The sequence below is a fragment of the Xenopus tropicalis genome, chromosome 6 (assembly GCF_000004195.4).
Source record: "Xenopus tropicalis strain Nigerian chromosome 6, UCB_Xtro_10.0, whole genome shotgun sequence".
Classification (NCBI taxonomy): Eukaryota; Metazoa; Chordata; class Amphibia; order Anura; family Pipidae; genus Xenopus; species Xenopus tropicalis.
This window is the reverse complement of record NC_030682.2, coordinates 42,509,078-42,526,590: the sequence shown is the minus strand read 5'-3', so window position 1 is coordinate 42,526,590 and position 17,513 is coordinate 42,509,078. Positions and strand designations below refer to the sequence as shown.

At 38.1% G+C, this 17,513-nt stretch overlaps 1 protein-coding gene across 4 annotated transcripts in view; it reads right to left on the bottom strand.

Annotated features, from left to right (window-relative positions):
* The window catches only part of tax1bp1 (Tax1 binding protein 1), a 60,521-nt gene extending 48,617 nt beyond the window's left edge, over positions 1-11,904 (bottom strand). The window contains exons 1-2 of one of the 4 annotated variants that reach the window (XM_031903295.1): positions 11,711-11,904; positions 3,951-4,133 (exon numbers count right to left, since the gene is read on the bottom strand). In XM_031903295.1, coding sequence (XP_031759155.1) covers positions 3,951-4,127 — 177 coding nt within the window. In that variant the 5' untranslated portion in view covers positions 4,128-4,133; positions 11,711-11,904. 4 annotated transcript variants of the gene reach the window in all.
* Between the last annotated feature and the right edge of the window lie 5,609 nt (positions 11,905-17,513).

Genomic DNA, 17,513 nt, shown 5'->3' with positions numbered 1-17,513 from the left:
GCACTATAGCACCTTGTTTATCATTTTATGCCTAGAAAAATCTGTGCATAGACTAAAACAGTTATTTTGAGAGGTAATGAAGCTAACTGCTGGGGGAAATGTTTTAGATTTAAAAAACTTTTCCCAGCTTTATTTAAAATTTCAAAAGCACACATTAAAGATTGTATGTAATGGCAAAGTCCCACCATAGACTTTAACTGCTTTAATATCAGCTTTCATTATCTTAAAGATGCAGAATCTTTATAAATCAGTTACTGCACAGTGAGAAAATGGAATCTGACCAATAACTCTTGGCAAAACTATCTTAGGAAAAATCCTTTCCATACAGGAAATCTGAAAAAATGACATTAAAGTTCAGGAAACTCCAATCCAACCTTTGTACTTATTGTATGTTGTGCTAAGGAGCTTTAACAAATGAAAGCACTGTCTATTCCAAAACACTTGCATATTTGTAGCGGGGACACAGCAGTTAAAATTTTGACTTAATCAGCAAGAATCATTTCTCATTTCCAGCTAATAGCACTACAGCATAGAAACGACAATGCTGTAAAAACAGAACCTGCAGACCTGGTGATGATTTAATCCAGGCATGGTTCGGATTTAATTAATGTTAAGAAAGAGACATGCAGCTCTTTATACCTAATTACACCAAATACTTCCAAGCATTAAACTCATTTGCCTTACAGTACATACTAACAGTTGCTATTCTTCCTATAGTTTATAGCTCCCCTCAGGTAATCCCCCAGTTAAGTGAGCCTGTTTCTTTAAAGTTGTTTGATATCTCTGGCAGTGAAGATATTAAAAGCAACTTTAATCCAGACACACAAAATCCCAACCAGAACAGGACATTTATGCATCTTGGTGTGTTTACAAAACCTTTTCCTTCCTGTACAGATATGGGATCAGTTATCCAGAAATCCGTTATCCAGAAAGCTCCAAATTAGGGGAAGGCCATGTCCCATAGACTTTATTATAAGCAAATAATTCTAATTTTTAAAACTAATTTCCTTTTTCTCTGCAATAATAAAACAGCACCTTGTACTTTAGTAAACTTAAGGTTTGGAGATCCAAATTACAAAACAACCCTTTATTCACAATACCCCAGGCCCTGAGCATTCTGGAAAACAGGTTCCATACCTGTATTTTAAAATTGAAAATATACATGATATAAAACTCCAGAGAATTACATCAGCATGATAGTCAAATGGTATATATGTTTATGGTAAGTTTAAGAGCACTTTAATGAGCTTTAAATGTTTAGTTTAATATCAAAAAGTACATTGTAATTCATAAAACCTTGGAACAGACTGCCCTATATTAGGCAGGTAAACCCAAAAAGTGTGAAAACACCTTGTTAAAAAAATATATTTTTTTAACCACTATACCAGGTTTACCCAGCAATCCAATTGTTTGTGTCCATCCTTCCCTTCTCTAAAGCAAAATGCCAGTTTAAGGGAAATTATTTATTATATACACATGAACTCGAAATACAGCAATGTTAAAAAATATTTAACATTTAACATATTTTTTTTAAACAGGTTATTAATGTTTTTGAGACAAAACATCTTTGAGACATGGTTGAAGTGCACTTCAACAATTTTATTTTCTGGCTGTTGAATAGCTAATTCATGAGTTATGCTGGAATTGTTCATCTGATGGCTTTTCACGATATGCCTCACTAATAAACAGGGCTCTCTGTGATACTGCAAATGAAAATCAATCTAGTCTTGCTATTTGTAACATAACTGTCCACATACCAATGTGCTTATTTATGATGAAGTCACAAAAAAACAGGATCTATCACACTACTATTTGCATCCACCACTGCTTTATCTTGGGCTGGGTTGAAAAATTATTTGTCTTTTATCTACTCCTTATGTTTGTGTGTATGTGCATGTCTGATAACAATAGCCATATGTGGAGGAGCATGTTATAGTTATATAGTTGCTGTCTCTGGGATGGAAATTCTATTTTACCTTTCAATGAAAAAGAAAATATAAATAAACAATCATGCTTATTTACCATAAAATGAAACTCTATTCTGAATGTTTGTTGCCATACAGATAAATTACAATCTACAAAATAAAACCCTATAAAAAGCACTAGCTCTTCCAAAAGTTAGATACGTCTAAAGTTCTTAAATTCATTATTTAATCATTTAATTCATATTCCGAGCAAAGGTGCATAGAGTTCCAAGAAAAGCCTTCTTCTTAACACAAAACGAACCTAAAAAATCCTTAGTGACATTTGGGAATGACAGCTCATATTCCAGGATACATAATTCTGGCAAGCAGACTTCAGGGAAACTAATATTTTCTGCCAAAAAAATCAACAACTTCTGTCCAAAAGAATAATACTCTAAGGGGAGCTTAGGTGGCATTAAGAAAGATCCCAAGCAAAGACATATATAGGCCCCAATACAGTGTCTAATATGCCCAGTTAAGGGTCAGCATACCCCACATAACTATTGGAGTAAATAAATGGTATCACTCACTCTTCTAAATGACCCTCGGGATGTCCATAGACCACGTAATGCTGCAACTGAGATGCCTATATTTCTTTGCTTATTTTCTTTAAATACTTATTTTACAATTTTCTCAGATTCTACATAATTTGTTCTGGCCCTCTGAACATCCTATGGTATATACTTATTTTTGGCAGGTTAGATAGAGTTTATACATGTTTTTACATTAGCCCAAATGAATAACCGTATTTCATAATTTTTCCCTTTAAATATATGCCCTTTTTAGCATTAATTTAATGAACATGGCTTATGTTGAATGTACTTTTTTCCTGTTGTTTTAATTATAAAATATGGATGGTTTTCATTACTTCCAGTAACAGAGCAAATTTTAAAATTTAAAGTAAAGTTGCTAGGGATGCACCAAATCCAGGATTCAGTTCTGTATTTGACCAGGTTTTGGGCTTTTTTGGCAGGGTTTTGTTTCAGCTGAATCCATGGTCCTGGCTGAACCGAATCCTAATAATCATAAATTAGCATATGCTAATTAGCATTCAAAAGGGTTAAATGTTAGGGGGGAATTTTTAACCCTTCCCAATCATAATTAGCATATGCTAATTAGAATTTGGTTCGGTATTCGGCCAAATCCCTCAGGTTGGGTTTGGGGGTTCGGCCGAACCCCAAAAAAGTGGGTTTGGTGCATCCCTAAAAGTTGCATGCTATTTCCATCTGTTCCAAGAACAAAGAAAACAAATTAACAGTCACTGGGAACCCTTTGTAGAATGATCTGATCTTTATCTAAGGGCAATGACACACGGTGCTATTTGTCACACTTCATATTCATTTTAAAGAGATTATATGCTTTGACCATTTTAGCAGAGGCAATTCACAGTATATTCTATGGTAGGGTATGTTCTGGTGTTTTGTAGCCAGGGGCAGTTTCTTTATACAAAGGGTTTTGTGTTTTGACTGTGCTACAAACCTTAGATAATACTGTAATCCTCTCTACCTTTCCCTACAGGAGATACCAAATAGTAACAAGTCCCCTTGTAGGTGCAAATTACAGGTGTGTTGTATTTGTTGATATTCTGAATTTTGACTCTCTGCCTGTTCCTGTCTATTCCGATTACTGCCTGCCCTGATGTCTGACCAATATTTTGACTTGGATTCTGTAATCATTGGATACCTTGATAATGGACTTTTGTCTACTCTATTTTGCCAATTCTCCAGAGCCAGCTTCCTCCTTTGTCCCTACTGCCTTATCCAGACTGCCTTGGGGTCCTGACTGATAGACTACAAATGTAGAAGTTTGACCCTGAAGTGTAGAGATACTTTCTGCCTTGCAATATAAACTTTGCATTACAACACTGTAAATGTGAACAATTATCAAACTAGAGTTCTACACCAAGTTGGGTACCCATAGAATGCCCACATTTTGGGTGGAAATTCTCTGATTCCCTGATCATATACATGGAAACCATGTCCTTACCTTAAATATACCAACCCAGTCTTTTGGATGTGGATGGATATATTGAGTGAGAGTGTAATGACACTCAAGGGGGGCATTTGGAAGGTAACTCTTAGCCACATTCTGAAAGATCACATGTGCAAAGTTGGATGTCTGCATGTTGCTGATTGGTGATGGGATTTCTTGCAAAGCTGACATTTTAACCTGAAATATAAAAAAAAAAATCAATGAATATAACTCACGTTTAAGGGACTGTGTTTGTAATATGTTTGTTGCTAACTGCATAAAAAAGCAAGCATAAATTACACACCTTTTTTTTCCCTAAAAACTTACACATGTAGGTTGATTTACTAAAACTCAATTTTTTCTTTTTTTTTTTTTAAAAATAAATTTGAATAAACTCCACGAATATCTGACATTTATGAAAAAATCTGAACTGAAAAAGCATGTGCTGGAAAAAGTTGTGGGAAAAGTTGCAAATTTTGTAGCTTCTTGCATGATAACTACAATTTTTTGCATTGTCGCACACAAGCCAGCATCAAAAATCTGAAAAACCTCTAAAGATTTGAAGCAAAGAAATATCATTCAGGGAAGGGATATCTGCCACTGACTTCTACATTATCTTGACAAGTTTTGCCTACATAAATATGGGCCACTGGCGTGCCTACTGGTTATTTGTATTTTGGTACACCTGTCCCACATGACTGTGGTTTTAAAAAATGGGGAAATGGCATAATAGCATCTAAATGCAGAACTTTTAGGCCTTCCATGTCAAGAAGCAGAACAGCACCGACATAGGCAATATGCATTAATTTACCTTTATGTTCAGGACAGATTAAAAATTATTGCGGCCTAGAGCAGCAGCCACATGTGTCAGCTGAAATATGTTAGTTTTTGAATACCACTGTAACTTATGAATGTGTTTATTAAGTTTGGTATTGATCCCTTCATTTATGGTTATTTATAGGAGAACTAAACTCCTCATTCTATTACTTTAACTTTAGCACCCCCACACAGGTTTCCCTCCCCAATCACATTGCTGGCACTTAAAAAAAAACTAATGTCTTGAATATATTTTCCCTACACACAGAACAGCATTGCAGGGTTAGTGGTTGTTATATTTGGACAAGTTACATCTAGTTGTATGTTCCTTGGAAGTCATCGGCCAAACATGGCCATATTTATTCCTGGCTTGCAGAACATATGCCCCTGGTCAATGATAACTCCAAGTGCCTATAGATAAATATGGTAATAGCCAAAGATGGTGACTGCCAACCAAGCTGTACAACCCTGCATGTAGAAAAAGTGTTGGCGATGTAGTTTGGGAGGGAGCAGGGGGCCCTGTGGAGATGCTAAGTAGGGTAGGGTATAGGGATTATTTCTCCACTTGACAACTCTAGATAATTTTCACTTTGAAATGTTTCACTTTATCTTTGGTGATGATAATGGCAGGAAAGTTTCCTGCCAATTGGTAGTTGTAGATTGCTGACCTTAAATATTTAAAGTGCATATATACCATAAATTTTTACAATGCACTAAACCATGTAAAATAATGTAAAATAGAAGGAAGTGCTTTTATTTTAATACCTTTGGGGTCAGATATGTCCATAACTGCTTAAAAACTGTGCTCTACCCAGACCATATGCCAGCTTCTGGTTTAGACTCTTCAGTATATGGCTCAGGGCCACTGGCCCTCATAGACTTCAATGACACAACCTCACCTACTTAAAGTGAAGTGATTATTCATAGAGTAGGCAGGGCTTAGCAATGTCACAGCAGTCCCTTTCTGCTCTAATCCCTCCTCTCCCCCCCCCCAGCAGCACAAGCAGAGAGACACAGAAGGAGGGAGGGGTTTTCCCTGCTGCTGCTGAGTAAAGCCTGTCAGTCAGTGCTGTGACCACTTCCTGTGGGAGACTGAAGCGACACTCGCAAGTCTCATTTGGCTCTGGCTTCAGACTAGTGTGTGCAGCTCTCACATAATGGCAGTTTTAGGAGGTAAAATGCTTTCAAAACATCTTTTTTTCTGCATCATTTCACATTTTGAGGGAGGATGAATATTATAACTCAGGGGTCGGGAACCTTTTTGGCTGAGAGAGCCATAAACACCACATATTTTAAAATGTAATTCCGTGAGAGCCATACAATATGTTTGGCTGCGGGGCAAGGTAGGGCGGGTGCCAAGGATGCCGGATGCGGAGAAGGGCGTGGCCTGCGCTCGGCGGATAGAAGATGTGTTCTAAGGTATAGAACACGTCATCTATCCTCCAAGTGCAGGCCACGCCCCCCGTTATTTTTTTTATTAAAGATTTGGCAGCGAGCCAGATGCAGCCATCAAAAGAGCCACATCTGGCTCCCGAGCCATAGGTTCCCTACCCCTGTTATAACTGAATATGAACTTTATATAAAATGTTTTCTTGAAAGACATGTGAAGTGAGGTTACTTTATTTATTTACTTACTAACTGACCGTAACCTCCTTCAGCCTTGGGGACAACAATTCATAGCGAATAGGCTGTTTTTCTGCTGTAGGTTTTGAAGATGAACACGCATGATGTTTGAGCCAGAAAAAGGGGAACAGCAGCAATATTGTGCTTTTGGGAAAGTACACAGCAATATTGTGCTTTTCAGAGTACACAAGCACAATATAGAGCCCTGGGGAAATTTCACTGTAACAATATAGTGCCCTGGGAAAATTTCAGAAATTCTATAATGTATCTGTAGCATCCTTTTATCAGAAATCATTTGCTTCTTGGATTAAAGGAACTGTTCACCTTTGCGTTCACTTTTAGTATAATGTAGTAGAGAGTACTATTCTGAGACCTTTTGCAATTGGTCTTCATTTTTTATCAGTAGTTTTTGAATTATTTTACTTTTTATTCCACAGCTCTCTAGTTTGGAATTTCAGGAGTTATCTGGTTGCTAGGGTCTGATTTACCTTAGCAACAGGGAGTGGTTTGTGAGATTGACCGATATATGAATAGTAGAGGGGCTGAATAGAAAGATAAATAATAAAAAGTAACAATAACAATAAAATTGTAGCCTCAGAGAGCAATAGTTTTTTTGGCTACTGGGGTCAGTTACCCCCATTTGAAAGCTGGAAAGAGTCAGAAGAGGAAAGCAAATAATTAAAAAACTATAAGCAATAGAAAATGAAGACCAATTGAAAAGTTGCTTGGAATAGGCCATACTATAATATATTATTATTAACTTAACGGTGAACCACCCCTTTAAAAGTCAGCATATAACAGCCAGATACCTGCTAACCTGCCAAGACTTTGTGCCAAGATGTATTTACACCTGTCTGCACTGGACTACTCTTTGAAAAACACTCTATTCCTTGGGTTAAGCAATATGTACTTGGACTTGAATTTTTGACTTAAGGTGGCCATACACGTAGCAAAAACAATCTTTCGCGCAAGCATTGGTCGTTCCCACCCTCCACTGACAATCAGGGCTGAATCGTCAGATATAGAGGTAGAAACAATAGAAATTTTACCTCCACCTGCTGATTCAGCCCTGAACGTAGATTTTGCTCCAGCACCTTCAATGGCACCCAATCAAAATCATTTAACCCGTCTCAGCGAGACGACCGATATCTGCAGCCTTATGCGATAATGGTCGCCTCTTCGAGCCGCCATACATGCACCGAATATTGTACAAAACGAGGTTTTGTATGATAATATTGGTGCGTGTATGGCCGTCTCTATAGTTTTAGCCTTGAAAATGTTATTTTAGATAGAAAAGCTTGTTATCTTAGAGAAATATATTTGCTTTCTTATCTCTAAGATTTTTGACATAAGAACCAAAGAGAACCTTTCAAATAGTAAAGTAAAAGGACTCTTTTTCTCTAATTGTTTACCTTTCCTCTTCTACCTCTTTCTAGTTTGCACTGACCCCAGCAGCCAAAAAACTACTGCACTGTGTAGCATCTGGACCTCTCCAATTCATATTCTAGTCAGTCATTTAAACCACTGACTGGTTTCTAGGGTAAAATGGTACACTAGTAACCAGGTAGCTGCTACAATTCCAACCTACAGAGCGTCTGAATAAAACCATAAATAATTTTAAAAACACGAAAAAGCAAAACAAAAAAGTTAAGGGCAGTTGATACTAAAAGTAAATTTTGGTGACAATAAACAAATATCTTTGAATTTGCTGTCAAGAAGATGACTTTGCCACTTTTCAAATCACTCCCCTTGTGCAGTATTCAGCAACAACATTCAATTTAGCAGCTGCTGGGTGGCTGAATTTGTCAAGGGTATCTGTGTCTGGGGCACCATACAGAATGAGTGTGGAGATAGAGACTCTATTTGCCATCAGTGTTTGTTGTGTGTGCTGTCCCTTTAGTCAATGTAGCTCTACTCTGTCCAGCTTTCTATAAGTATATAATAATCAGCACTTAACATTAGGATAAGCTCCTGAATGGCACTTGACCCAGCAACAGAGACAATGGAAGACTAAGGGCTCTGGCACATAGGGAGATTAGTCGCCCGCGACAAATCTCCCTGTTCGCGGGCAACTAATCTCCCCGAGTTGCCATCAGTTGCCATCCCACCGGCGACAATGTAAAGTCGCCAGTGGGATGGCACATGCGGCGGGGCGATTTCGGCAAATCGCCCAAAATGCCTCGCGAGGCAACTTCGGCGATTTGCCAAAATCACCTGAGCAGCGTGTACCATCCCACCGGCGACTTACATTGTCGCTGGTGGGATGGCAATTCGGGGAGATTAGTCACCCGTGAACAGGGAGATTTGTCGCGGGCGACTAATCTCCCCGTGTGCCAGAGCCCTAAGGAGTGCACAGTAAGAACTATAAAATCAGTCTAATTCAACCATTGTCTTAAGGCAGGATTTTTCTTTGCAAAGTTTTTTAGGTTTTGCACCTTGAAAACACTACTGTTAAACAGAAGAGAAGGGTATAAATCCTGAATACAGCTCTGAAGGTTGCCAATGGATATCCCCTGCTTATCTGTTAAATAAACAGGTTTTAGCTAATATTTTAAAATTACACTGCCTAATTATTATTGTCTTACACATGAAGAGTCAGCCCTTGGTACTACCGGAGATGCACCTCACCACTATGAAGCTTGTAGTGTCATCCAAAGGTGCTAGACAGACTAGAAGCCAGTGTTAGTATTTATGAAAGGACCCAGAACCTCATGCCAGTTTGGTGAAATGAAATATAACGCATTTTGAGGGGCTCTGCCACATAGGATAACTGTGAGAAGAGGAAACACAAGTGGCTATGACCTTAAACTGAAAATGTGTAATAATACACAATTAAGGATGGTGTTCCTCATGATGAAAAGCTAAATAATTGTATAAGAAATCCCACTAAAGAATTTAGAGAAAACCAAGCTGTAAGCTTGCTTACTTCATCTGAATGTTAAAACCACCCTTTATTACATCTCAGATAAAAAAATAAACTTACACATGTTTAGACAAAAAACACTTAAAGTGTACAATTTCAGTAATATATGAAACTCAATAATGCAGTTGTGAATCCATATTATCTGTACTGAATTAACAAATCTGCCTTAAGGATCACCTAAGAACAATAATAAAAAACAAGAGATGCTAGAAACACATATGTAATACGAAAACACAAAATTAAGTACTCTAAACAATTTGTTTAGAAAAAATAGTGTTTCCTCATCTAGGTGTACAAATAACTTAGCTATGTAAACAAACTCTTCAGAGACTATAGTAAGCTTTAAACAAAACTGCCCAAAATACTGATTTTCAGGGATGTAAAACCAAACAGGGATAACATTAAACGAGGAGTAATTTATAATCTTGGTGATTTCAGGGCTATACAGACACAACAAGCCCAACAAACTTACTACTGAACACCAATTTGTCACTTGACAATACAAGGTGCAGAGAGTAGAGGTTCTGTCACCCTCTGTATCAAAGAGGATTATCATACCATAAACAGAGCTTATTACAAAGTTTGCTCAGATGGAAGCTCCATTGATAACCTGCCCACCTCCCCCACAAAAAATATAGGTACAAGACTAGATAGTGGTGTTATCACCACAGCTTTGCATTTACCGAAGCCTTACCATATACAAACAAAGTAAGAGGGGTGATGAATCCTTGTATACATATAAGGTAACCCCAACTGTAAAATATAAGGATATAAGTCATCCAGGAGTTCAATGACCATATAAAGAAACAAGGTGGAAGGCAAAGTACTTTTTTAATGGTCATGGAATTCCAAGATGACTTTTTATGTCATCATATTTTACACACAGGGGGTATATTATTTATAATAACAATACACAAGTTTCAGTGAGACAAGAGACAGAAATTATATTCATAAGCATAACTATAACTAATGAAATCACTAAACACTGTATACTTCTATATATACACAATTGTATATTACTGGCACTCATTAACAAATGTAATTAACACAAAGTCGAGCAATACTAACAAAAGTAGTTTACAAATATACTTCTTGGAATTTGTGTCCCCTCAGCCTGGTCTACAGACCTGCATACAAGGGAAACCTGGAACTACAGACAACCTTGATCTGTTAGTAAAGCTGGCCATACACGTGGCGATCTCACGATGTTTCGTACGACCGTCGGTCGCACGAAACATCGTCAGATCCGCCACACACCATTCAGGGCTGAATCGGCAGGTAAGGAGGTAGAAACAATAGGATTTCTACCTCCTTCTGCCGATTCAGCTCTGAAGGGAGAATTTTGGTCAGGCGCCTTCTATGGCGCCCGATCAAAATTTTCTAACTTGGCCGATCGGCGAGCCGACCGATTTCAGCAGCTTCCTGCGATATCGGTCGGCTCGCTGACATGCCATACACGCACCGATTATCGTACGAAACGAGGTTTCGTACGATAATATCGGTGCGTGTATGGCCACCTTAATTCTCCCTTATCTTTTCTTTCAGTAAATGTGTTTTGGTGCACCCTGAATTACTTCCAAAAGCAGGGCCCCTACTTGCTACTGAGAATAGTACCCAAAAAATAGAAACAAAACAAAAGAAAAAAAAATCATCGGGTAAAAAAATATAAAAAATATAAAAAAAATAAAAACATAAAAAAGGCATGGCTACTGGTAATTTTATCAACATTATATTTTCCTTTTAAAAACAAGGTGAGTAAAAGTGGAAGGCTTTCAGTTTCATAACCTTCCTGAGTATAACCATGTTACCACTAACACAGCTTGGTTGCTATTACAGCAGTTAGTGGATGACAGGGGTGCAGCTGACAGTAAGTCACCAGAAAAAGCTCCCTTACGTAATAATAATATCTCCTACGGTTGTACTATTATGTACTGCAGTGACACAAGCACTTACTTTCCAAAGCTGAGTCAGAGTCTTGATAAAGAAATGACCCCGCCCCCCACACAAACCTATACACATATATATACCTATACACATACATATATACATACAGGTAACAGCATTAACTGAGGTCGGACACGGAGCCACTGGTGATGCCACTGCCAGACACCGTTCTAAAAACGTCACAGAGGGCCCTGACCTTCATACCCAGACATTCCCAGTAACTTCCAGCACAGATCTCGCACAGATCTCCTACAGTCGCCTATATATACTTACAGCCTGCCCGCTACGGGCTGGGAAGCTTAGCCCAACCCCTTACGGTATCGTTACCAGCTCTAAGCTCCCCTTACGTAGTAGCAGGCAGTGCATGAAAGGCCACTGACGTTCGCCATCAGAGAGAAACTCGGTCAGTGCCATACACTGCTGCCGCTCTGCCCCGGTGGAACCCAGTGCCCCTTATAAAACATGTTACCTGTGTTGAAGGCTGCGTTGGTCGCGCTGGCGTGCTTCTGCCGGTACAGGCGCCTACGTCAGCCAGATGGTGACAGAAACAGAAGCAGGGAACGTCTGACCCCAATAATCCAGTGCGCACTAAGGTGCTTCCGCATGCCAAGCGCAGGGATTGTTTTCTTTCCACTGGGTCTTGCCTGTGTATATTTGCGTCACTTCCGTTAGCTGGAACGCGGAAACGCATTGCCTGGCACAGCTTCGAGTAAGCGGACAAGTTGAGAGAGGGAGAAAAAAATCTTTTCTTATGGCTGATGGAATGTAAACGTATTTTTCGGGTCACTTACAGTTATCTTTCGTTAAAAGGCTCCATATTAAGTTTCTTTGGCGTGAAATTGTGTTTTTACGGTTAACTCTTAAAACATTCAACTATCTTTATTACTAAGTGAGAAGGATATGTACACCTTTATTGCAATATGAGAAATTAGGCCTGGACTGGGATTCAGAATAGACTATGACTTTTCAAGTAAGTAGTGGCCCAAACTGCTTCCCCCCCCACTTAAGGTGGCAATACATGGGCTGATTCTAGCTGCCAATATTGGTCCCTTAGACTGATTCGGTTTAAAGGAGAAAGAAAGGTAAAAACTAAGTAAGCTTTATCAGAAAGGTCTATGTAAATACAGCCATAAGCACTGACAGAAACGCTGCACTGAGTTCTCTCTCAAAAGATTACTTGTGTCTGTTTTCCTCTGCCAGAGACACGCAGCTCTCCCCTCCCTCAAGAATGCTAAGAACTCACTCCAGCTTTAAATTAATAATCAAAAAAACATGAATTGAGCAGAAAAACTTAAGTTAAATTCACTAAAAGGTCCTGAAAGTTAAGCAATTTAAATCTCCTAGAGTGGGTACCATGAGGCACTGGGTTTTCCTTTCCACTGTGGTATAGTATGGTTTATGTGTTTTTGAATTTTTGTTACATTTTCTGAGGCAATAAATGTCTGTTCTTTTCACTAAAAAATTTATGTGTTGATTTAAATAATTTAAGAACTCACTCCCCCTTTAGGAATGTGGATCTGAGCCAATCAGCAGGAAGCTGACTCATAGTCTAACTAACTGAGCATGTACACCCGACTTGCTCTTGGTGCAGGAGCGAGGCATTATGGGAACTTTCTTTACACAACTCAGCGTTTTTTCTTTATGTTCTGGCTTCTGATCATCTGAACAGGTGAAACATGGGGAGACTTAAGGGCACTATTGAGAGAACTGAAGGTATGCCTGCAGCTTGAGATTAACTCTTTATTAGCCTTTCCTTCTCCTTTAAACATTAGTCAGACCGGGGACTGCATCAGCTCATTGATGTGGCCCCTGAACCACTGGACACCCATACCCATCGTTCTAATTCGATCATTTGACCCCAGGGCCAAACAACCAAATTAGGCGATATCGCCCACCCATAGGTGGGGATATCGGGAGAAGATCCACTCACTTGGCGACCTCGCCAAGCGAGTGGATCTTAGCATGTATGGCCTCCTTTACCAAATAAATAGTGACTGCTTTTGGCAACTTTCAGCAGCCCCTCTGGCAGTTGGCAGAATCCACAGATTGCTGGTGTGGACTTGTTAGACATTGTAAAAATGAACCATATACATAAAGCAGGGGGAATTTGAACAGCATAAAATATAGCACATGATAAAATATTGACAGATTGTGTTTATTTACACATAGGATAACACTAATATGCCAAACAAGGCTTGACCTCTTTCTCACAGCAAGCCATTCCTACAACATTCTATTAAAGACTTATAACTTAGCTGGAATCATGGCCAGTGAACAATGGAACATGTTATGTTTATGTGATTGGTGGGATGATATGTTGACATAAACACAGGACAACATCTGGGGAAATAAAGGCTATATTGCCGTATCCTGCCTTGCCTGATAATAGATTATGTGATTATTCATGCTCATGGAGTTCTGCTGTGCTTGGTTTGTCTTTTTACTTTTACTTCTACATTCTCTGACCTGAGCTTTAGTCATAGATTGTGCTTGAATGCTACCGGTCCTTGTCCCGTTCATTTTGTTTATGATTTTGTTGCCTTCTTGTTGTTGCACCACTGTTATATCTGTCTGACCATCTTTAACTTTCAACCTCTTGTTCCAACATGGGCAGTCTGTTTTTCAGAAGGGAGCAGACGTGTGATGACCCAGTAGAAAGTTTAGCAGAATTAGAAGAATCCACACATGGATGATAGATTGCAGAATGCAACCTTTCTCAATACTCTGGCCAGTGCTTAGCAGAAAACACATATTAAAATAAACATTTAACATTTTAGCCTATAGTGTATAGGCTCTTGTGCCCTTTGGTGCATTTTCTGGCAAAGTCAAATTTACCAGCACATATAATGCAGACAAACATCTAGCTACAAAAGTACAAAGGATATTATAAATATATTTCTCAACAAACATGAGTAAAACTGTGAAATTCCCAAACGTCCTTTAAATGTATCTCTTATCTGCATTTTATGTCTCCTGGAAAATGCCTGTGCACAGAGGCACTGCTGCCATGAGACGAGTTGAGGCAAAAAGGCCCTCCTTGTAGTGTAGAGAGGGCAATTGTAATTAGAAAGCGCAGGGAGCCTAGGGGGACGGCATTGCAGGAGTCGGCTCAGGGGCCAGAAACGCCCCTGCCTGTGCAAGCATTGCCCATTTGTTCTGGGAAATATGTTAAACTGTGGCACCAAACCTTAAAGCTATGATTATTCTTGCTACCACATTTCATAGCACATACTGGGGTTCATTTATCAACAATGGACAAATTTGCCCACGGGCAGTTACCCATAGAAACCAACATACCTTTTGACTAAAATTTAAATTGCAACCCAAATAGGGCAAATGAGGGAACTGAAGCTGCTATGTATGGCCCTTGCAAACCAGATACCATTATACAATCATCTCTCTTTACCCTTTGTTGTGATTGTTTTGTTAGCAGGAGTCCATAATGCAGAGGGATTATCTGTGCACTAGTAATCTAATTATATACCAGGACCAAACATGGAGTAGCTTCAAGTTCCCTGTTTGCTCAGGAAATAACAAATAGCATAGACTGTGATTAAAACAATAGACAAAAATATATATGGAATAAGCCCTATTAGTTGCACTCACATTAAACTGCTCCTTTAAACCAATGATTTGTATTTTTGGTGCTGAAAACCATTTCAAAGTGATACACTTATCTACAGAAAAGCAACAACATGTCAGTATAACTTTTAAAGATGAATGGGAAATCAAACTGATCCTTCACTGTCACTTGCTTCCAGTTGGATTGGACAATGGAGGCTGGGATTTATTTTACTAAGTATCTGAAGTAGGAGAGCTATTTTTAGATTGATTTGACTTTATGTATCAGACAGATTTCTGAATATACATCATAAAATTCAACAGGAACAAATGTGGCCTAGTATGTGGCCTAGTAAGACAGTCACAGATTGGCAATCTGGCATATGCCAGAGGGACTGCAGTAAGATACCATAAACATGGCCTGTGGGAGCCAGTGGCATAAAGTTACTATACCCAACAGGAAGATTGATTTGCACTCACATAAATTCAAACTATGAATCAAAAAGGACTCTACTTAGCCTCTTCTCTTTTCCTGTGAAATCTGTGCTTCTAAAAATGCCCCAAGTAGCTCCCTATTTTGTTTTCTGCTCATTCACTGCACATGCTTTGTGCTGCTGTCACTTACTGAGCTTAGGGACCGAATACTGTATTTAGAATATACATGTCACAATATAAGGCTGATTAGCAATCTATTAAGATTCACATTAAATGGCAGCTCTTAAACCAGTGCAATAACCGTCGCTGTAGCATTAGCTTGTATTACAGGCCAACCTCATTGTATACTTGATAATTTGCAACAACCCTTATTGCTTAGCTTTTCAACAGCTGCCCAGAGTACACTGAGCAAAATCCAAGATGGGGAACTCCTGTGACAACTGTAAAAACTTTTATCATTACTCCGGGTTCCCCTGATGCCTGGACCTCCCGCTAGCATAACTGTATAGGTAGTTACACCACAGGCACTAAGTTAACTATATAAAATATGGTATTTCTAACCATATTTATTTTCAGGATTTAGTTATCCTTTAAAAAACACTTATCAGTGTTTAAAAGGGAAATTATTCCAACAATACACCCCTGTAACAGGTATTCTGGACTTTTTGGCTCCTGATAAAATTAACAATTTAAGGTTTCAGTCATTTGTCTGTGAGTCTATTAAGTCTTGTCTGCTCAAATCATTAGATTAAGCTATTATGTTTTCCACTGCAAACTCTTTTTTTGCAGATGGTTCAAATAATCACAGCAAACTGTTAGTCTGTATTTAAAACTTCCAGTCCTACTCTTTGCCCTGTGTTCTTTCTTAACTGTTTAAATCATTTGGAAATTTTTAAATAAGATATTTTAAAGAGGTCCAGTAATTATAACCATTCAGGTATTGGCACTGCTCCTGTTTCCTGGTTATTTACTAATGTATAGAACTATAAGGCTATCTGCACAATTTGTTTTTAGCTCACTTGATAGATCAGTATTTTGTTTTAAAGAAAATAAATAATCCTTTAGAAGTAGAAGTATGCAACCTGTTATCCAAAATGCTCAGGGCTTTTTCAGTTAGAAGGTAAAAACCAACAGAATAGGAACAATTAAAAATCATACAGAATAAATAATGAAGAGCAACTGAAATTTTTCTCATCTATTTGTGAAAGTTTAATATAAGCCTTTGGGATTAATATATTGTGAGTGGAGCTTTGTTACAATAATCTTATGGGTTTAATAGGAAACTCAGTCTTCAAACCCCATATAACCAGGGAATGCAAATTATGCCTGCACACCCCATCTTGAAGGGATCTTATCATCATGTAATTTCCCTTTCAATTTGGAATCATTGTCAACATAATTTTAAAGGACAACTAAAATCTGTTTCTAGCAAACTGTAAAATAGTTGTTGTATAGAATTCTGTAAAGCAGCTCTACAGTGCTGTTTATATGGGCAACATTCCCTCTGTCCACACAAAGCAGTCGTTCTTTATAAAGGAGGCACATAAGTAATCACTGGCAACTAGACCTGTCTGAACTTGAACATGGCTATTGATACCTGCTTTCAAAGCAGGGGGCTACCACTTTTTCACCGAAAGGAAGTATGATGGCCACTAGGAAATGCATTCCACAATTGAGCTAATATTATTAGTCTCAGCATTGAAATAAATCATTTCCCCAACAGTACTTTGCAATTCTTCATATTTGTTTATTGAAATATTTTAAACATTTATAGCATTTGATGTCCTTTATATATTCATGCCTAATGGTTTGGTCCCTACGCTTTTGTGTAGTTTAGAATTTTAATGTGATATTGGTCCATTTACTATGTTTGGTTTACACATTTTTTTTACTGTTGAAAGACTATCTTCATAAAACCTTCCTAAGCCTATTGATGATAAGCAACTATTATTAAATAGCTATTTGGTACTTGCTTGACCACCACAGAAATCAAACTCAAGTAATTATTTCAGCTATCATGATCTTTTATAAATATGCACAAATATGGTGTGCCTTAGTCATAAAATACTTAGTAACCAATCAGATGTTTTTATTTCAGTAAAAGTTAATTAAATAATAATACTATCATCATTTAGTACCCTATATATAAAAATATATTTATCCTACACAGGCTTGCCCCCATTTAATTTATAATATGGTTACAGATATATAAAATAACCATCAATCATAGTTCCAAGAAAGTTTAGTGTTAATCAATGTTTATCCAAAATTCTACC